Here is a 23,806-nt window from a genome sequence, read left to right as displayed (position 1 = left end):
ATAATAATAATAAATAAATTTAAAAAAAAAAAAAAAAAAAGAAAAGAAAATTTCAGGCCACTAAACCTGATGAACATCAACTCAAAAATCCTCAATAAAATACTGGCAAGCCAAATTCAGCAGCACATCAAAGAGCTTATCTACCACAATCAAGTGGGCTTTATCTCTGGGATGCAAAGCTGGTTCAACATACGCAAATCAATAAACATAATCCATCACATAAACAGAACCAATGACAAAAACCACATGATTTTCTCAATAGAGGCAGAAAAGGCCTTCAATAAAATTCAACAACACTTCATGCTAAACACTCTCAATATACTAGGTATTGATGGAACATATCTCAAAATAATAAGAGCTATTTATGACAGACCCATAGCCAATATCATACAGAATGGGTAAAAGCTGGAAGCATTCCCTTTGAAAACCGGCACAAGACAAGGATTCCCTCTCTCACCACTCCTATTCAACGTAGTATTGGAAGTTCTGGCCAGGGCAATCAGGTAAGAGAAAGAAAGAAAGGATATTCAAATAGGAAGATAGGAAGTCAAATTGTCTGTTTGCAGATGACATGACTGTATATTTATAAAACCCCATTGTCTCAGCCCCAAAACTCCTTAAGCTGATAAGAAACTTCAGCAAAATCTCAGGATACAAAATCAATGTGCAAAAATCACAAGCGCTCCCATACACCAATAACAGAGAGCCAAATCATGAGTGAACTCCCATTCACAACTGATACAAAGAGAATGAAATACCTAAGAATCCAACTTACAAGGGATGTGAAGGACCTCTTCAAGGAGAACTACAAACCACTGCTCAAGTAAATAAGAGAGGATACAAACAAATGCAAAAACAGTCCATGCTCATGGATAGGAAGAATCAATATTGTGAAAATGGCCATACTGCCCAAAGTAATTTATAGATTCAATGCTATCCCCATCAAGCTACCACTGACTTTCTTCAAAGAATTAGATAAAGCTATTTTAAATTTCATATGGAACCAAAAAAGAGCCCATATAGCCAAGACAATCCTAAGCAAAAAGAACAAAGCTGGAGAGGCATCACACTACCTGACTTCAAACTATACTACAAGGCTACAGTAACCAAAACAGCATGGTGCTGGTACCAAAACAGATATGTAAACTAATGGAACAGAACAGAGGCCTCAGAAATAATGCCCCACATCTGCAACCATCTGATTTTTGACAAACCTGACAAAAACAAGAAATGATTCCCTATTTAATAAATGGTATTGGGAAAACTGGCTAGCCATATACAGAAAACTGAAACTGGGCCCCTACCTGACACCTTACACAAAAATTAAATCAAGATGGATTAAAGACTTAAACATAAGACCTAATACCATAAAAACCCTAACCTAGGCAATACCCTTAAGGACATAGGCCTGGGCAAACACTTCATGACTAAAACACCAAAAGCAATGACAACAAAAGCCAAAATTGACAAATGGGATCTAATTAAACTAAAGCGCTTCTGCACAGCAAAAGACACTATCATCAGAGTGAACAGGCAACCTACAGAATGGGAGAAAATGTTTACAATCTATCCATTTGACAAAGGGCTAATATCCAGACTCTACAAGGAACTTAAACAAATTTACAACATCAAAAAAAAAAACATCAAAAAGTGGGCAAAGGATATGAACAGACATTTCTCAAAAGAAGACATTTATGTGGCCAACAACCATATGAAAAAAAGCTCATCAATGGTCATTAGAGAAATGCAAATCAAAACTACAATGAGATACCATCAAAGGAGACAAAGAAGGGCATTACATAATGTTAAAGGGATCAATGCAACAAGAAGAGCTAACTATCCTAAATATATATGCACCCAATACAGGAGCACCCAGATTCATAAAGCAAGATCTCATCTCACGCCAGCTAGATTTGCGATCATTAAAAAGTCATGAAACAATAGATGCTGGAGAGGATATGGAGAAATAGGAACACTTTTACATTGTTGATGGGAGTGTAAATTAGTTCAACCATTGTGGAAGACAGTGTGGCAATTCCTCAAGGATCTAGAACCAGAAACACCATTTGACCCAGTAATCCCATTACTGGGTATACACCCAAAGGATTATAAATCATTCTACTATAAAGACACATGCACACGTATGTTTATTACAGCACTATTCACAATAGCAAAGATTTGGAACCAACCCAAATGTCCATCAATGATAGATTGGATAAAGAAAATGTGGCACATATACACCATGGAATACTAGGCAGCCATAAAAAAGGATGAGTTCATATCCTTTGCAGCAACATGGATGAAGCTGGAAACCATCATTCTCAGCAAACTAACACAGGAACAGAAAACCGAACAACGCATGTTCTCGCTCATAAGTGAGAGTTGAACAATGAGAACATATGGACACAGGGAGGGAAACATCACACATTGGGGCCTATTGGGGGTTAGGGAGCTAGGGGAAGGATAGCATTAGGAGAAATAACTAATGTAGATGGCTGGTTGATGGGTGCAGCAAACCACCGTGGCACGTGTATACCTATGCAACAAACCTGCACATTCTGCACATGTATCCCAGAACTTAAAGTACAATAATAAAGAAAATATGGTTGTACATACACACAAATGCAATGGAATATTTAAAAAAATAATAAAAAAGAAGAAGAAATGTGCCAAGTCCAGATCCTGATTCTCCTCCCACGGAATGTATTATAAAGAAACACTGCAAGCAATCACAGTGCTCTGCCAACTTTCTGAGTTTCTCTAAAATCTGGTCTTGAAAAAGACTGCCAAAAACTTTGTGATCCACAGCCCAATTATTTCCTGAGCCAGAAATATCAGTGATGAGTTGTTTGGTATCAAATACATCTCTCACTGGTCCCTGAAGAATTTCACTCACTATCCCTTCTTCCGTGCCAATCAAGATGGCTGGTATCCACAGTTCTAAAGAAGCTGCTTATTGCCTCATAATAAATTCCTTTCTGGCTGACCGCAGCATGCTCCCTTAGCACCAGGTCCTAGAAGCAGCAGCTGATCTGGTTTTCGCATTGGCCAACCAATGTGACCACCAACTGGGTTATGCTGGTGCACAGCCAGCTGGGGGCGCTTGTGAGCCACACCGGCCTCTGCATTCTGCCTGAACCCAAAAGGCCTGTATTGTTCATTGTTGTTGTTGCTGTTGCTGTTTGAGACTGAGTCTTGCTCTGTCACCCAGGGTGGAGAGCAGTGGCACGATCTCAGCTCACTGCAACCTCCGCCTCCCAGGTTCAAGCAATTCTCCTGTCTCAGCCTCCCCAGTAGCTGAGATTACAGGCGCCCATCACCATGCCTGGCTAGTTTTTGTATTTTTAGTAGAGATGGAGTTTCTCCATGTTGGCCAGGCTGGTCTCGAACTCCTCACCTCAGGTGATCCACCTGCCTCAGCCTCCCAAAGTGCTGGGATTATAGGCAACAGCCACCACGCCCAGCCAAAAAAAGGCCTGTTTTTTTTATGAGTACTGCTGCATATCCACTGTTGAGAACCAATTCCTCAAACCACCTCTATTTTATTTGTAAGTGAATAAAGGTTTGTTTCTCTTTTGCATATATTTCTTCTGGTTGGCGTATATGAGGTAAAAGGACAATTCTCCAAGTGCCCATGGAGCAAGAACCATGTCTAATTCTCTGTTCTTTGTAATACTCTGTACTGTTGCAGATATTTTCAACAATGCAAATATTCCACCACTTAATTACCCCATCAATAAAACAGACAGACACAAAAAAACTTGATTATTCAGGGTTTTATGTCACAAAAAGAAGGCTGTCTATTTTGCCACAAATAAATGCAGAAAAGAAACAGCATTACTTAAACAAACTCAGGCTCCTGTTGGATGGAAAGGCTTGCTTACCAGGTTCATTTCCTGAGTCAATTCAGAAAGGATTATTACTCCTATTACGCAGTGTTCCACAGTACCCTTTGGAGAAAATAGCAAAGTTTAGTCTAAGTGGAGACAAATGATTAGTTCTTAATGTGTGCACCAAGTAATATTTACAAATAATTAAAGACTAAAACACCATATTTACTTAATCACAAAATTGAGATAAAATTTTAACATATAAAGAAAAATCACTATGATTTCTATAAACAAAATAATTTCAAACCTATTTTTTGAAGGATAAATTTAGGTACACAGAGCTAAATGGGAAAAAGCTCCTACCTTATAAATGCAAGATACTCAACAAAATGGTTCCAGCACTTAGGACAAACAATAAACTAAGTTTCAAAATACAAGAATTTAGCTTAATACTTTTTACAAGACCAAGATTAAAAATAAGCAATAAATGCTTTTAGCTGTATAATTTGCTTAAAGCCTACTGAGATAGAGGCACTCAATAAATAAATAATAAATAGCTCAATAACTAATTCAAATCTCTTGTTCTAACATCAGATAGGATCACTTAGGCTCTTTTAACATTAATTGTGCATGTGTATGCAATTGTTACATACCTATAATGATGGCATGTAAAGTACACAATGCAATGGGATAAATACATGACTACACAATGTTTTTAATTTAATCAGCTTCCAATTTAACCTCACATTTTCCATCATTAAAATTCAGACTTTATATGCACATTACTAACAAACTACCCTTGTGTGAAATCATACTGGAATTATGAAAATCATAAATGTGGCATCCAATTACATTGCAATCATTTTTAAAAACTGACACAGATGATAGATACACTTTTCAAATCTTAATTTTATAGTTGGTCATCCCTTTTAACTATCACAGAATTCCATTATCACTGGATGTAATTAAATTCAAATTACCTCAGAACAAAAAAAAGTCCCACAATTTTTGCATTTTAATTATTTATGGCCTTTCAGGACAGTCTGAGTGTCTGAACTGAGCTCCAGATTTCCTACACACTGAAACATCCATCCTATGTGTATACCAGGTTCGTGTTCCCCAAAGTGTGGTAACCTGACCAATTGCTAAAACCAGCTGACTACAAACTCAATTCTAATCTGAAAATAGTTACTGGTCTGTGACACAATAAAGAGCATGTAACAGACTATAAAACAGCTAAGTCACAAAGTCCACTGTTTAGGTTAGCTGGCTTTTTTTTTCATAGCAAGTCTTTCTCAATGAAGAAGGCACTATGTTCATTCACAGTCTTACATAAGCTCCTTATCTTGCTGAAGACCAGTAATTTGAATAGCACTGCCCTAGATGACAGTAGGATCTCCTGAGTATATAAGTAGAAAGGAGACACATAAGTATGTTTGGAGTGTGGCAGCAAGAGGGCTGTAATAATAGAAAAAAGAGAACGCACAAAAGTTCAGGCTGTTAAAAATGTGACAAACTTAAAATAATTTTTAGGACAAAATTCAAAAAAGCTACTAATACTCAAAGGAACCATACAGTAATATTCTAGAATACTAAAACACTAAAGCCAAAATTGACTTTCTCATGATGCAGGGTCAGGGTTAGGTCAAGAAAGATATATATATATCTATCTCCGGAGAGAGATATGATATATATATATCTAGAAAACAAGTACTAACTATTCTGTGGTGATACTATTATATAATAAACTTTCAAGCTAAAACATCTTGCTTCTTTTGGTCTTCCAGAACTGGCAAAAGTACATTGAATCCCAACTTAAGCTGAGCTTACTGGCCACTAAAGAGGGAGCTTGAGATATGTTAGCCAACAAGAATTTCATTCAGTTTCAATCTTGATTTTATTTTAAAAGAACTGCATGGTCGCTTCTTGTCTACTCAAGTAAGTTTTGATGAACAATCTTAGTAAAAGACAAAAGGGGGATGCTACTGTGCTTGCCAAAATTAGAAATGCAACTCTGAAGTGTGAAGTTCATACTTGTCCTGAATAAACTACCCTTCTGCCCTAGTATAAACTGACCTCCTCAGAGCTAGGAACACTTATTCCTGTAAAGTTCTAAACAATCAAATATTTGTTAACCAGGTTTTAACAACATGGATAAGACAGAAGCAGCATAACCTAGCATTTCATATTCTGAGGTTTCCAGCATTGCACTATATGATGAATTTATTTCTTACACAGGGGTTGAATTTTAAAGTTACTGCATAAAAGTAAAATCTCTGAAAGTCAAAATTGCCCATACTCAACCATGAACCAAAACTGAACCATCTCTCTATTTATCAAAACTGTCAATTTTTCCTCAAGAATACTAACAGATCATGTTGCTTGTTTTTTGTTTTTTTTTTTTTTTTGAGACGGAATCTCGCTTTGTCGCCCAGGTTGGAGTGCAGTGGTACAATCTCCGCTCACTGCAAGCTCCATCTACCGGGTTCACGCTGTTCTCCTGCCTCAGCCTCCCAAGTAGCTGGGACTACAGGCACCTGCCACCACGCCCAGCTAATTTTTTGTGTTTTTAGTAGAGACAGGATTTCACCATGTTAGCCAGGATGGTCTCGATCTCCTGACCTCGTGATCCACCCGCCTCGGCCTCCCAAAGTGCTGGCATTATAGATGTGAGCCACCATGCCCAGCCCAGGTCATTTCTTTAGCTGGACATCAGATAAAATAGTTTTCTTCTACTTGGGAATTATGTTTGTATGAAAAAACATATACATATATCTTCAAATATCTGAATCTTACTGAGCAAGGCATGACACTTACCCTAAGTAAGAGTAAACAGGAAACAAGAGCAGATTCAGGTTTCCCTAAATCATCTCAGGACATGGAATCACTGGCATAATTTAGTTTAATGCTTTCCTACCTTTATTTCTTTTTTCTTTTTTTTTTTTGGCAGTCCGGAATATATCTGAATTTATGCAAGTTAAATGTGCATATGCTATGACTTTATTTTAATCACTTAGGTTAAAAATACTGTTTTTAAAATAACCATTCTTTATTGATATATAATAGCTGTACCTATTTGATACCTATACACAACATGTAATGATCAAATTGAAAACATTCTTGAGAAACTAATATAGTCAATGTGGTATAGGGTAAAAATTTTAAAATGTATCATAAGTTGGAGGCTTGTTAAAAGTGCTAGCTGTATGCTTTAATCAGTCACCACCATGCAATCTTACAGAAATTTAACCCCTCTTAGCCTGTTTTCTTATTTACAAAATAAAATCCATTTCATTTTAGGTTGTGACGAACATTTAATTACATAATCTATGAAAAGCATTATGTACATATTTTATATATATACAGTACATAGACATACATGTCATAAACGAACATACATTTTAGAATTAGAAAACATGATTATTTACATTCTTCTGGTTTGGAAATTGTGTAACAGCAGGACCCTCATTTACTGACAATAAATGATAAAGGATCCAGAGGATAAATAATAAATCTTAATTAACATGGTACTAGTAGTCACAAAACAAACCATATGGCTTTAAGCAGAGCAGTATTCTAAACCAAAAAAGCAAGTAGTGATGTTCTAACAATGTAGCAACGACTTCTTACCTGGAGAAACTTCTTCACATCAGCAATAATTTCTCTGAAGACAAATTGCTCTTTCTGAACCTCAAACCACCCCAACTTAGTGATTTTAGCAATGACTTGAATAAGAGCTTGGATGACAAAGGGGGCCAGCTTGGGTTGTGATGCCACATAATTCAGAATGTAGTTTCCTACAAAGAAAACACTCCATGATCATTTGGACTTTTCAGAAACAACATAATGTGAATCATATGAAGAAAGAGAGGTGGGGATGGGGGGAACGGGAGGGAGAACATTAAGACAAATACCTAATACATGCAGGGCTTAAAACCTAGATGACAGGTTGATAGGTACAGCAAAACACCATGGCACATATATACCTATGTAACAAACCTCCATGTTCAGCAAATGTATCCCAGAACTTAAAGTAAAAAAAAAAAACAAAACAAAAAAAACAAAACAAAAAAAAGAATTTTGTCAACTTTAAACAAAAAAGTTGCAGTATTTGTGGGGGAAAAAAAAACAAAACAAAACAGAAAAAGAGGTGGCAATGACATGCTGTGACAAAAAGTTAATAGCTCTACTCAAGATACATATTTATTTATATAGTTATTTTATTAGGCTTGTTTTGGAAAAGCAAATTTGTTCCAATGCATTTGATATATTAGGGAAAAACCTGAATAGAACACTTTTGTTATATACGTCACTTTTGTTTCTGCATGATTTTATCTACCAAAAAGTGCTAGCTGAATGCAGAAAACTGAAACCAGGCTGATATGGTTTGGATTTGTGTCCCTGCCCAAGTCTCATGTCCCCAGTGTTGGAGGAGGGACCTGTTGTTGGGAGATGACTGGATTATGGGGGCAGATTACCATCTTGATGTTCTCATGACAGTAATTTTCACTAGATCTTCTTGTTTAAAGTGTGTAGCACTTCCCCCTTCTCTCTTCCTCCTGCTCCAGCCATGTAAAACATGCCAGCTTCCCCTTCACCTACTGCCATGATTGGAAGTTTCCTGAGGCCTCCCCAGCCAGGCTACCTGTACAGCTTGCAGAACCATGAGCCAATTAAACTTCTTTTCTTTATAAATCACCCAGTCTCAGATATTTCTTTATAGCATTGTGAGAATCGACTAATATAGAGGCCAAATTGAACTAAGCTACCAACAAAATGCATACACCTCAAACATCTACTATGTATCATCAACCCCACCCATCCTTATCTGGTACTATATTTTTCCATACTATTTCAGATCATCTTTCTTTCACCACTTTACAATAACTCACAAGCTGCAACCCTTCTGAGGCTCACTTCTATGAACAAACTTCAGGTCTTTCCCAAGATAGAGTGTCATATTTATTGTACTATGTTTTTCTTAACCATTTAACATGTGTAAAACTCTACTAACCTTTGATTTGATTTCTACCTTTTTTAAAATATGTCACTGACAAGACTTTTAAATTTTATTTTCATAATCTAATTTCTCTCATAAGCCCTGTGCTTTTTATTATGCAGCACTGCATAGCACAGTCACTTTTAGGAACATGTCATATTACAGCAAAAGTGACTATACACTGTCTTCTTGAGGTAGCATTAAAAATACAAATAAACCCCATCTCTACAAAAAACTGTTAAAACACTAGCTGGGTATTGTGACATGCACCTACAGTCCTAGCTACTCGGGATGCTGAGAATGACGGTGCCACTGCACTTCAGCCTGGGTGACAGACTGAGATGCTGTCCCCAAAAAAACAAACACAAATAGTACAATATGATAAAATAAATATATTAATTCAAGAAAGCATGAGTAGAATAGGAAAGTCAAGCTTGTAATAAAGGTAATACATCACAACTGTTACAGGTGGGTAGTAAATTCAGTTATGAGCTTTCTAGTTGACTAATGAAGTCAGATAACAAATACACCAAGAAGTCTCTCAGAAAATTACAAGAATTTTTAAAAGAGAAAAAACTCCATTTCCACTTTGGCCTGAAAGGCCAGCATGCCATTTGGGAAAAGAGTAAAGAAAAGGTAAATACCTCAATATTTAATTAAAAACAGCCTTGATGGAAACAACTCCAAAATCCAAGAATGTATTCAACAAGCATTCTTGATAATTGTAGTAAGATTCTTGATATTTAAAAAAGTTCTTGTAACTATTATACTTCAACCTTAATTTTTATTAATATTAAAATATTGTTATATAATTAAAAAGATAAAATATATTTTGAAAAAAAGCATAATTTCCTTAGCATTAGGACAGATTTCAGAGAGGTTTCTCCTATGAATCGCAGTAATATGGTTCTAAGCTTTGTTGCATGTAATCTTTTGTTTCAATAACAAAACTTAAGAAGATGACACTGCTTCCTGAATATAAAAGAAAATCTAGTGTATTTACTTCAATTACACTTTTATTTTTAATATCTTGAAAATGCTCATCTTGGAGTAGGCACAGGCAAACCATATATGGGTAGTGGTAACCACTAGGAGGAGGGCAAACTCAAAATAATAATAAAACAAACAAATGGGAGACAACCCAAGCTTCACATTGACAGCTAGATACCAACAAGAACATGCTCCCAGACTGCCCAAAGGTACCCGGGGCCAATAAATTCATTATCTAAAGCAGAAAAAAAAAATTCACTAGAACATGTTTCTGTTACTTTAGTTGAATGTTTTAGACAAAATATTCTCATGTTATGCTTTTTATACAAACTATAAGATTGTTCCAATTCAGTAAGCACCAATAATTACAATCATTTAAAACATCAGCAGGGAGCAAGATGGCCGAATAGAACAGCTCCAGTCTCCAGCTCCCAGCGCGAGTGACACAGAAGACAGCTGATTTCTGCATTATCAACTGAGGTACTGGGTTCATCTCACTGGGGAGTGCCGGACAATCGGTGCTGGTCAGCTGTTGCAGCCCATCCAGCCAGAAAGGAAGCAGGGCGCAGGCATCATCAGCCACCTGGGAAGCCAGCGGGAAGGGGAATCCCCTTTTCCTAGCCAGGGGAACTGAGACACACAACACCTGGAAAATCGGGTGTAACTCCCACCCCAATACTGGGCGCTTTAAGCAAACAGGCACACCAGAGATTATATCCCACACCTGGCCGGGAGGGTCCCACCACGCAGAAGCCTTCCTCATTGCTAGGCACAGCAGTCTGCATCTAACTCAAGAAGGCAGCAGCCGGTTGGGAGGGCGCCATTGCTGAGGCTTAAGTAGGTAAACAAAGCCCTGGAAGATCGAACTGTGAGCTCACAGTACTCAAGGAGGCCTGCCAGTCTCTGTAGACTCCACCTCTGGGGACAGGGCAACAGCTAAACAACAACAACAACAACAAAAGCAGCAGAAATCCTTCTGTAGACGCTAGTTTACTCTGGTTCGACAGCTTTGAAGAGAGCAGTGGATCGCCCAACACGGAGGCTGAGATCTGAGAATGGACAGACTGCCTGGGTTCGGGAAGTGGGTCTCTGACCCCCTGAGTAGCCTCATCCGGGAGACATCCTCCACTAGGGCAGACTCCACCCCACACCTCAACGTGGGAGTACACCCCTGAGAGGAAGCTCAAAAGCAAGAATCAGACAGGTTCTGTTGTTCAGCAGTATTCTATCTTCTGCAGCCTCTGCTGCTGACACCCAGGCAAACAGGGTCTGGAAGGGACCAAGCAATCTTCAACAGACCTATTAGCGCTGAGGGTCCTGACTGTTAGAAGGAAAACTAACAAACAGGAAGGACACTCCATTAACAAAAACCCCATATCACAAGTAATGCCACCATCATCAAAGACCAGAAGCAGATAAAACTACAAAGATGGGGGAAAAAGCAGGCAGAAAAGCTGGAAATTCAAAATAAGAGCGCATCTCCTCCAAAGGAACGCGAGCTCATCAGCCAGCAACGGATCAAAAGCTGGATCGAGAATGACTTTGACGATGAGAGAAGAAGGCTTCAGTCCATCAAACTCTCTCAGAGCTAAAGGAGGAATTCATGTACCCAGCTTAAAGAAACTAAAAATCTTGAAAAAAGTGTGGAAGAATTGATAACCAGAATAATTAATGCAAAGAAGGCTGATAAACTAACGGACAGAGATGAAACCATGACACGAAATACGTGACAAATGCACAAGCCTGGCAATTCCGACTGACCAACTGGAAGAAAGAGCATCAGCTTTACTGAGGATCAAATGAATGAAAATGAAGCGCATAAGAGAAATCTAAAGAAAAGAAGAAAAAGAAATGAACAAAAAGCCTCGGGTAAGATGTATGGGATTATGTAAAAAGACCAAATCTACATCTGATTGGGGTGCCTGAAAGAGGGGGAAAAATGGAACCAAGTTGGAAAACACCTTCAGGATATCATCCAGGAGAACTTCCCCCAACCTAGTAGGCAGGCCAACATTCAAATTCTAGGGAAATACAGAGAACGCCACAGATACTCTTCGAGAACAGCAACTCCAAGACACATAATTGCCAGATTCACCAAAGTTGAAATGAAGGAAAAAAATCTTAAGGGCAGCCAGAGAGAAAGGTCGGGTTACCCACAAAGGGAAGCCCATCAGGTTAACAGCAGATCTCGGCAGAAACTCTACAAGCCAGAAGAGAGTGGGGGTCAATATTCAACATTCTTAAAAAGAATTTTCAACCCAGAATTTCATATCCAGCCAAACTAAGTTTACAAGGAAGGAGAAATATATAATCTTTTACAGATAAGCAAAATGCTTAGAGATTTTGTCACCACCAGGCCTGCCCCCTTTACAAGAGACCCTGGAAGGAAACACTAAACATGGAAAGGAACAACCGGTACCAGCCATTGCAAAACATGCCAAAAAATGTAAAGACCATCAAGGCTAGGGAAGAAACTGCATCAACTAATGTGAGCAAAAATAACCAGTTAATATCATAATGGCAGGATCAAGTTCACACATAACAATATTAACCTTAAATGTAAATGGACTAAATGCTCCAATTAAAAGACACACAGACTGGCAAACTGATAAAGAGTCAAGACCCACTTCAGTCTGCTGTATCTAGGAGACCCATCTCACATGCAGAGACATACATAGCTCAAAATAGATGGAGGAAGATCTACCAAGCATATGGAGAACAGAAAAAGCAGGGTTGCAATACTAGTCTCTGATAAAACAGACTTTAAAACCATCAAAGATCAAAAGACAAAGAAGGCCATTACATAATGGTAAAGGGATCAATTCAACAGAAGAGCTAACTATCCTAAATATATATGCACCCAATACAGGAGCACCCAGATTCATAAAGCAAGTCCTTAGAGACTTACAAAGAGACGACTCCCATACAATAATAATGGAAGACTTTAACACCCCACTGTCAACATCAGACAGATCAACTTAGACAGAAAGTTAACAAGGATATCCAGGAATTAGAACTCATCTCTGCAGCAAGCAGACTCCACAGACATCTACAGAACTCCTGCACCCCAAATCAACAGAATATATATTCTTCAGCACCACATCACACTTATTCCAAAAATTGACCACATCCTGGAAATAAAGCACTCCCTCGCAAATGTACAAGAACAGAAATTATAACAAACTGTCTCTCAGGACTACAAAAACTAGAACTCAGGACTAAGAAACTTAATCAAAACCGGCTCAACTATGGAAACTGAACAACCTTGCTCCTGAATGACTACTGGGTGCATAATGAAATGAAGGAGAAATAAAAGATGTTCTTTGAAACTAATGAGAACAAAGGTACAACATACCAGAATCTCTGGGACACATTTAAAGCTAAGTGTGTAGAGGGAAATTTATAGCACTAAATGCCCACAAGAGAAAGTTGGAAAGATCTAAAATTGACACTCTAACATCACAATTAAAAAAGAACTAGAGAAGCAAGAGAGCAAACATATTCAAAAGTTAGCAGAAGGCAAGAAATAACCAAGATCAGAGCAGAACTGAAGGAGATAGAGACACAAAAACCCTCCAAAAAATCAATGAATCCAGGAGTTGGTTTTTTGAAAAGATCAACAAAATTGATAGACTGCTAGCAAGACTAATAAAGAAGAAAAAGAGAGAAGAATCAAATAGACGCTAATAAAAAATGATAAAGGGGATATCACCACCGACCCCACAGAAATACAAACTACCATCAGAGAATACTATAAACACCTCTACTAAATAAACTAGAAAAATCTAGAAGAAATGGATAATTTCCTGACACTTACACTTCCTCCCAAAACTAAACCAGGAAGAAGCTGAATCTGAATAGACCAATAACAGGCTCTGAAATTAAGGCACAATTAATAGCCTACCAACCAAAGTCCGGACCAGAGTGGACTACAGCCGAATTCTACCAGATAAGGACGAGCTGGTACCATTCCTTCTGAAACTATTCCAATCATTGAAAGAGGGAATCCTCCTTAACTCATTTTAGGAGGCCAACATCATCCTGATACCAAAGCCTGGCAGAGACAATAACAAAAAGAATTTTAGACCATCCTGATGAACATCGATGCAAAAATCCTCAATAAAATGCTGGCAAACCGGATCCACATCAAAAAGCTTAACCACCATGATCAAGCTGGCTTCATCATCCCTTGGATGCAAGGCTGGTTCAACATACGCGAAATCAATAAATGTAATCCAGCATATAAACAGAACCAAAGACAAGAACCACATGATTATCTCAATAGATGCAGAAAAGGCCTTTGACAAAATTCAACACCCCCTTCATGCTAAAAATTCTCAATAAATTCGTATTGATGGAACGATCTCAAAAATCGTAGAAGAGGTATTTACGACAAACCCACAGCCAATATCATACTGAATAAGCAAAACTGGAAGCATTCTTTGAAAAACTGGCACAAGACAGGAATGTCTCCTCTCTCACCACTCCTATTCAACATAGTGGTGGAAGTTCTGACCAGGGCAATCAGGCAGGAGAAAAGAAATAAAGGGTATTCAGTTAGGAAAAGAAGTCAAATTGTCCCTGCTTGCAGATGACATGATTGTATATTTAGAAAACCCCATTGTCTCTGCCCAAAATCTCCTTAAGCTGATAAGAAACTTCAGCAAAGTCTCTTCAGGATACACAAAATTAATGTGCAAAAATCACAAGCATTCTTATACACCAGTAACAGACAACAGAGAGCCAAATCATGAATGAACTCCCATTCACAATTGCTTCAAAGAGAATAGGCCACCTAGGAACTAACTTTACAAGGATGTAAAGGACCCTTCTCAAGGAGAACTACAAACCACTGCTCAGTGAAATAAAAAAGAGGACATAAACAAATGGAAGAACATACCATGCCTATGGATAGGAAGAATCAATATTGTGAAAATGGCCATAGTGCCCAAGGTACGCATATATGGATTCAATGCCATCCCTATCAAGCCACCAATGACTTCACAGAATTGAAAAACTGCTTTAAAGTTCATATGGAACCAAAAAGAGCCCGCGATCTCCAAGACAATCCTAAGTCAAAAGAACAAAAGCTGGAGCAAGTATCAATGCTACCTGACTTCGTAAACTATACTACAAGGCTACAGTAACCAAAACAGCATGGTACTGGTACCAAAACAGAGAGATATAGACCAATGGGACAGAACAGAGTCCAGAAATAATACCACACATCTACAGCCATCTGATCTCTTTGATAAGCCTGAGAAACACAAGAAATGGGGAAAGGATTCCCTATTTAATAAATGGTGCTGGGAAAATTGGCTAGCCATAAGTAGAAAGTTGAAACTGGATCCTTTCCTTACTCCTATATGAAAGTAAATTAATTCAAGATGGATTAGGAGACTTATATGTTAGACTCCTAATACCATAAAAAACCCTACAAGAAAAACCTAGGTAATACCATTCAGGACATAGGCATGGGCAAGGACTTCATGTCTAAACACCAAAAAGCAATGGCAACAAAAGCCAAAATAGACAAACGGGATCTAATTAAACTAAAGAGCTTCTGCACAGCAAAAAGAAACTACCATCAGAGTGAACAGAAGAACCTACAGAGAATGGGAGAAAATTTTGCAATCTACTCATCTGACAAAGGGCTAATATCCAGAACCTACAAAGAACGCTGCTAAACAAATTTTTACAAGAAAAAAACAAACAACCCCATCAAAAAAGTGGGCAAAAGGATATGAACAGACATTTCAAAAAGAAGACATTCATACAGCCAACAGACATAAGGAAAAATGCTCATCATCACTGGCCATCAGAGAAAATCAAAACCACAATGAGATACTCATCTCACCAGTTAGAATGCATGCATCATTCAAAGTCAGGAAACAACAGGTGCTGGAGGAGGATGTGGGAGAAATAGGAACACTTTTACACTGTTGGTGGGATTGTAAACTGAACTTACATTATGGAAAAACAGTATGCATGCATTCCTCAAGGATCTAGAACTAGATGTACCATATATGACCCAGCCATCCCATTACTGGGGATATACCCAAAGGATTATAAATCATGCTGCTATAAAGACACATGCACACGATGTTTTTAAGGCACTATTCACAATAGCAAAGACTTGAATCAACCCAAATGTCCGCCAGTGACAGACTGGATTAAGAAAATGTGGCAATACATACACCATGGAATACTATGCAGCCATGCTAAAAAGGATGAGTTTGTGTCCTTGTAGGGGACATGGATGCAGCTGGAAACCATCATTCTCAGCAAACTATTGCAAGAACAGAAAACCAACATTCCCAAGCTCCCACTCATAGGTGAGAACTGAACAATGAGATCACTTGAGTCGGAAGGAACATCACACACCAGGGCCTATCACGGGGAGGGGGAGGGGAGGGATTGCATTGGGAGTTACACACCTGATGTAAATGATGAGTTGATGGGTGCTGACGAAGCTGATGGGGTGCAGCATACCAACATGGCATAAGTATACATATGTAACAAACCTGCACGCTATGCACATGTACCCTAGAACTTAAAAGTATAAAAATCAGCAATCTTCTCAATTGGTACAATAGAGAAAAGCCATACTAAAAAAGAAATGGAAATGTTCAGGAAGATACATGGGAGAACAAATCACCACAACAAACAGCTGGGAAAACCCCCAGACAAAAGTCAGTAGAAAAATTGAAAGCTACACACAGAGCTTCTTTATGCGGTCAAAAGCCTATATCACAGTAACAACAATATTTCATGTTTATGAAGCATGTCAGAAATTGTGAAGTGCTTCCATCTATCATTTGATGTGGCTCTTATATAACGTGAAGATACTGCTATTATGTATTACCATTACTCTGTCTTATATAGACCAAAAATATGAAGGTCAAAAAGGTGAAATGACTGGGACTCTGAGTCAGGTTATTCTTGGTTCATTCCGATTTTTGTTTGTTTCCTTGGTTTCCAAATATTGGACAAACCATATATTTTAATAATAATTCATAATTCAAAACTCTAAATCCAAACTTGTAGATAGTCTTTCAGAGTATGCTATCTAAATATAAAAATAATCAAAACTCTAAATCCAAACTTGTAGATAGTCTTTCAGAGTATGCTATCTAAATATAAAAAATAATCAAAACTCTAAATCCAAATCCTAGATAGTCTTTCAGGAGTATGCTATCTAAATATAAAAATAATCAAAACTCTAAATCCAAACTTGTAGATAGTCTTTTAGAGTGTGCTATCTAAATATAAAAATAATATAAAAGAAAGGAGAAACATTCAATTTCTACCTTGGTCCCAAAAGCCAGTATGTCATTTAGGAAAGGAGAGAGACGATACACACCTCAAAATTTAACTAAGAATCCTTTGATGGAAACAACCCCAAATTCTAAGAACAGTGAGAAGTATAAGCTATAATCTATGTGTAGAGAGTTAGCTTATGAACTATTTGGAGAGAGAGTGCAAGAGAAAGAGAGGGCAGCAAAAGAAAACAAGGAGAGAGAGAGAACATGGAACCAAAAGAAACCACCAAAAAAAAAAAAAAAAAAAAGCTAAAGAAAAATCACATGATAACATAAATAGATGCAGAAAAAGTATTTGACAAAATTCAACATGCATTGATGATAAAAAAAACTCTCAGCAAACTAGGAATAGAGGACAACTTTCTCAATCTGATAAAGTACATCTACAAAAAACCTACAGCTAAAATCATATTTAATGGTAAGAAAACTGAAGCTTTCTCACTAAGATTGGGAAAAAGGCAAGATGTCCCCTCTCACCACTGCTCTGCAACATAATACTGTCAGTCCTAGCTAACGCAGTAAGGTAAGAAGAAATAGAATGCATACAGATTAGGAAAGAAGAAATAAAAGTGTCTGTGCTCACAGATGGCATGACAACCTATGTAGAAAATCTGAAAGAACTGACAAAAAAATTATGAACTAATAAATGATTATAGCAAGGTTACAGAACACAGGTTAATGTTTACCAAAGTCAATCACTCTGCTTTACCACCAAGTGGAACTTGAAATAAAACACAAAATAATTTACATTATACCCTCAAAAATGAAATATTAATACTTAGGTTTAAATCTAACAAAATATGTACAAGACCCATATGAGGAAAATTACAAAACTATAATAAAACAAACCAAAGAAGATCTAAATAAATAAATACATATTACATGTTCATAGACAGGAAACTCAATACTGTTAAGATATCAGTACTTTCCAACTTGATCCAAAGATTCAATGCAATCCCAATCAAAATCCCCGTATTTTGTATGTATCAATGAACTCATTCTAAAGGTTATATTGAGAGGCAAAAGACCCAAAATAGCCAACACAATACTGAAGAAGAAAAAAGTTGGAAGACTGACACTACCCCACTTCAAGGCATACCATAAAGCTACAGTAATCAAGACAGTGTGGCATCGGGGAAAGAAATGACATATCAACGGCTACAGTTTGAATGTCTGTCCCCTCCCATACTCATGCTGAAACTTAATTGCCACTCTAACATCTTAAGAGGCAGGATCTTTAAGAGATGATTACACCAAGAATGCTTTGCCCATATGAATGGTTTAATGTCATTATTTCAGAAGTAGGTTCCTTTAAAAAGGATTTCAGCCCCCTTTTATCACTCTCTTTTGCCTTCTTTTTGCCCTCCCACCATGGGATAATGCACCAAGATGGCCCTCACCAGATGCCAGCCCCTTGATCTTGAACTTTCCATCCTCCAGAACTGTAAGAAATACATTTCTTTCAGCCAGGCGCAGTGGCTCACGCCTGTAATCCCAGCACTTTGGGAGGCCAAGGCGGGTGGATCACGAGGTCAGGAGATCAAGACCATCCTGGCTAACTCACGGTGAAACCCCATCTCTACTAAAAATACAAAAAAATTGGCCAGACGTGGTGGCACGCACCTGTAGTCCCAGCTACTTTGGAGGCTGAGGCAGGAGAATTGCTTGAACATGGGAGGTAGAGCTTGCAGTGAGCCAAGATAGCACCATTGCACTCCAGGCTGGGTGACAGAGCAAGACTCCGTCTCAAAAAAAAAAAAAAAAAGAAAGAAAGAAATACATTTCTTTCTTGATAAATTACCCAGTCTCAGGTATTCTGCGGCAGCAGCACAAAACCAACTAAGATGTCAATCAACAGAACAGAATAAAAAACCCAGAAATAGACCCATATAAATATAGTCAATTGATCTCTGACAAAGGAGCAAAGGGAATAACAAAGTATGAATCTTTTAAATATGGAAAAAAGTCTTTCCAGCAAATAGTGCTGGAACAACTGGACATTCACACGGAAAAATGGAACCTTGACACAGACTATATGCCCTTCACAAAAATTAAAATGGTTCACAGACCTGAGTGTAAAATATAAAGCTATAAAACTCCTAGAGGATAAAATAAGAGAAAATCTAAGTGACCTTGGTTCAGTGATGACTTTTTAGATGCAACACCAAAGGCATGATCCACAAAAGAAAGAATGAATAAGGTAAACTCTGTGATGAAAATGAAAAATTTCTGCTCTGCAAAAGACACTGTCAAGAGAATAAAAAGCCACAGATCAGGAGAAAATATTTGCACAAGACATACCAAAGGAACCGTTTTCCAAACTACACAAAGAACTCTTAAAACTCAAAAATAAGAATACAACCTGAAAAAAACGGGCCGATGACCTTAACAGATACCTCTCCAAAGAAGGTAACAGTTCACTCTTGAACAACATGAGTTTGAACTGTACAGAACCACTTACACGCAGATTTTTTTCAATAAATATATCGGAAAATTTTTTGGAGATTTACGACATTTTTTAAAAACTCGGATGTAGCCGTGCAGAGTGGCTCACACCTATGATCCCAGCACTTTGGGAGGGTGAGGCAGGTAGATCGCTTGAGCTCAGCAGTTCGAGACCAGCCTGAGCAACATGGTGAAACCCCATCTCTACAAAAAATATACAAAAAATTAGCCAGGCATAGATGCTTTGTCCCTGATGTTAGTAAGTACCTTGCCAGTAAGGGAATACGTTTTAAAGTTCTTTTCATATTGGACAATGTCCCTGGCCACTCAGAACCCCATGAGTTCAATGAGGACATTAAAGTGGTCCATGTGCCCCCAAACACATCTCTAATTTAGCCTCTAAATTAGGGGGTCATAAGGACCTTTATTCAAAGCTCATGACACACGGTACTGTATAAAAAGGATTGTCAACACTATGGAAGAGAACTCCCACAGAGAGAACATTCATGAAAGTCTGGAAGGATTTTACCACTGAGGATGCCATTGTTGTTACAGAAAAAGCCATGAAAGCCATCAAGCCTGAAACAATAAATTCCTGCTGGAGGAAGCTCTAGATGTTGTACATGACTTCACAGGATTTACAACACAGCCAATCGAGGAAATCATGAAAGAGACTGGATATGGCAAAAAAAAAAAAAAAAAAGGTGGAGAGTGAAGGTTTCAAGATATGGATCTTGGAGAAATTCAAGATCTAATAAAACTAATAGGTAGTTTTCATAGGAAACATTTTTAAAAAATCAAATATGTTTCAATGGGCACTACTGTTTACAAGCAATATTAAAGAAGACAAAACAACACTTCTGTAATAGGGACAAATATAACCACAAGGTACAGGATCAGTGCAATAAATTCACAAAACTATATTACAGCTAATCAGTTTAAGAATTGTTCCCAAGTCAGTCACATTTTTGGCCCCCAGAAGTGCATTCCTACAGATTAACTACTCTAAATTTTTAGCTACAAAGAGGTCAAGAATGATTATAAGAGGCTTTCCAAGGAGTTACAAAATCTTTGTAGACCAGAGATCAACTATCATCAGTGCAAGTCTGCTCTTACCAACAGCTCTTACATTTTTCAGGAAGAAATCTCCAGGAAGAGAGTCACACACCAGTACAGTCACTATCTCCTATGCCAAACCTAGGGAACTGAAATGGACGATATTACCATAAAATGAGAATTTTAAGGTTTATCTTTAAAGACTTATTCCAATCTCAAAGAGTAGTCAGAGAAGATTATCTTTACTGAAATAAATCTTGGCTAAATATAGAAGACTTCTGTACTTTACTGCTGTTCTTCGAGTAAAAGTCATAGACATGAGTCTTAACCTACTGTATACTATAGCTAAAGTCAGCTGAAAACCTGAAATTAAAAGTATGCTAAAAATCCGGGATCTTTTGGAAGTCTGCTACTAAAAAGCCATTAAGGATTTACTAACTTCAACTCTAAGTAAAGGGGACAAAAGGTCTAAGCCTGTCAGACATTCCTCATTTGAAAGAAAAGATCAAAGTTTCCTACAAATTGCTAAGTTTTACACAAGGGAGAAACCTACACCTACTAGGGAATCTAACAAAAGAAACACCAGAATTTACAGAAGATGATTTCATGGAGATGAGTGCATCTGAACCAGTGCCACATGATTAGGTAGAAGATGTAGTAGAAACAGCAGTGCCAGGGAAAAAAAAATTAACATTAGACAACCTGACAGAAACGTTTCCATTATTCCGACTTCTTTTATGACATGGACCTTTCTATGATACAGGCACTGAATTTAAAGTGAACATAGAAGGATTAGTACTTTACAGAAACATTTTTAAAGAAATGAAAAAGCAAAAAAGTCAGACAGAAATTACAATGTATTTCCATAAAGTTATACCCAGTGCTCCTGCCTTTCCTGCCTCCTCTAGTTCTGCCACCCCAAGACCGTAAGACCAATCTCTCATCTTTCTCTTCCTCAGCCTACTCAATGTGAAAATGGTAAGGATAAAGATCTTTATGATGATCCACTTCCACTTAATGAATAGTAAATACATTTTAACTTTCTTATAATTTTCCAAATAATACTCTTTTCTCTAGCTTACTTTATTCAAAGAATATAGTATATAACACATATAACATACAAAATATGGATTGGTCAGCCTGTTTTTATGTTACTGGTAAAGCTTCCAGTCAACAGTAGACTATGAGTGGTTAAGTTTTGGGGGAGTCAAAAGTTGTAAGTGAATTTTTGACTGCACAGGGGGTCAAAGCCCCTAATATCTGCACTGTTCAAGGGTCAACTGTACAGATGTCAAATAAGCACATAAAAAGGTGCTGCATATCATATGTTCTCAGGGAAACACACATTAAAACAAAGAGATACCACTACACATCTATCAAAATAGCCAAAATGCAGAAAATGTCAACTGCTGGCAAGGATGTGGTGCAACAGGAACTCTCACTCATGGCTGGTGGGAATGCAAAATGGTACAGCCACATTGGAAGACAGTGTGGTGGTTTCTTATAAAACTGAACATACTCTTAACATACAATCCAGCAATTGTGCTCTAAGGTATTTATCCAAAGGAGCTGAAAATGGGCACATAAAAACCCACATATGTATGTTTATAGCAGCTTTATTCATAATTATCAAAACTTGGAAGCAGCCAAGATGCTCTTCAGTAAGTGAATGGGTAAACTGCGGTACACTCAGACAACGAAGAATTATTCAGTGCTAAAAAGAAATGAGGTATTAAGCCATGAAAAAAACATGGAGGAACCTTAAATGCATATTACTAAGTGAAAGCAGCCAATCTGAAAAGCCTACATGTATGACTGATACCTCAGGCTGTATGATTCCAGCTATATCATATTCTGGAAAAGGCAAAGCTATGGAGACAGTAAAAAGATCAGGGTTGGGGGAGGATGGGATGAATAGGCAGAGAACACAGCAAATTTTTAGTGCAGTAAAACTATTCTGTATAATACTATATTGGTGGATACATGTCATTGTATTAACACATTTGTCAAAATCCATAGAAATACAACACCAAGAGTGAACCCTAATGTAAATTACAGACTTTGGTTAATGAGGATGTGTGGATGTAGGTTCATCAATTGTAACAAATGTACTACTCTGGTGCAGGATGTTAATAGTTGGGAAGCTGTGCATGTGTGGCAGCAGAGGGTATATGGAAATTATCTGTACTTTGTGCTCAATTTTGCTGTGAACCCAAAACTGCTCTAAAAAAATTAAATATATTTAAAAGGTGTGTGTGGAAAAGTATAATAAACAAAATCACAAGTTTTATGACTTAGCTTTATATTATTTGAACCCTTATTTTTAAAACTGTAAAACTGTAAACTCCTTTCCTTTGCTTTCTTAAGTAAAGTTCAACAGTAGATAAATCCTTCTCAAGGCTTTCTGCAGTACCTAAGACTCAGAGTGCTTACAGAAATAACAGTCAATATAGAGGAAAACAATGTATCATTCGGAGACTTCGATCATTCAAATTTAAACCTAAAGATCCATCACATACATTTTAACTTTTCTGATAAATATAAATTATGTTAACCTTGAGGCTGAACAACAGAAATGAGTCAACAATCTATTTCTAATATGAACAAAGATGACCAAAAACACCCCATACCTCAATTATTACAATTTTGTCCATATGAAATGCAAACTACTTACATACACACAAAAACTTAAAATACATTAACTCTGAAAAACATACTGCTACTTTATAGAATCATTTTTTCAAGTAAAGTTCCAAGCGCTGTTTATCCATACATAAATTATCTTCCTAATAAGAACCTGCTTTTATTTTACATATACGCCAAATGATTTTGATACAGCATCCTGAAAAACACTAGAGAGCTGAATTCTGTCCTGTCATTCAGTTGCATATCAAGTTAAGATAATGGCTAAGAGCCTGGACTCTAAACAGGTAGAGGAGTTTTGAATCATAACTCTACTACTTTCTAGTTGTGTGATCTTGGGCACATGACAGAGCCTGTCTGCAAATCTAATTTCCTCATTTGTGAAATGAGGATAACTCAAAAATCTTATTTGGTGGATAAAATGAGATAGCACAAATCTTAACAAATAGTACACAAAATGCTAGTTATTGTTTACTATTAAATAAATGCTTTTTTGGCCGGGCACGGTGGCTCACGCCTAT

General features: G+C 37.4%; 1 protein-coding gene and 1 pseudogene across 3 annotated transcripts in view; both read right to left on the bottom strand.

Annotated features, from left to right (window-relative positions):
* LOC103885578 overlaps positions 1–3,234 on the bottom strand; it is a 13,795-nt pseudogene extending 10,561 nt beyond the window's left edge.
* RANBP17 (RAN binding protein 17) overlaps positions 1–23,806 on the bottom strand; it is a 432,717-nt gene that overhangs the window by 389,987 nt on the left and 18,924 nt on the right. For all 3 annotated transcript variants that reach the window (XM_017960123.2, XM_017960124.2, XM_009209561.3), the window contains exons 4-5: positions 7,461–7,627; positions 3,885–3,950 (exon numbers count right to left, since the gene is read on the bottom strand). In XM_017960123.2, the coding sequence (XP_017815612.1) occupies positions 3,885–3,950; positions 7,461–7,627 (233 nt within the window). The remainder of the gene's footprint in view (positions 1–3,884; positions 3,951–7,460; positions 7,628–23,806) is intronic.

Source organism: Papio anubis, chromosome 5, assembly GCF_008728515.1.
Source record: "Papio anubis isolate 15944 chromosome 5, Panubis1.0, whole genome shotgun sequence".
NCBI lineage: Eukaryota > Metazoa > Chordata > Mammalia > Primates > Cercopithecidae > Papio > Papio anubis.
This window is presented reverse-complemented; position numbering and strand designations above follow the sequence as displayed.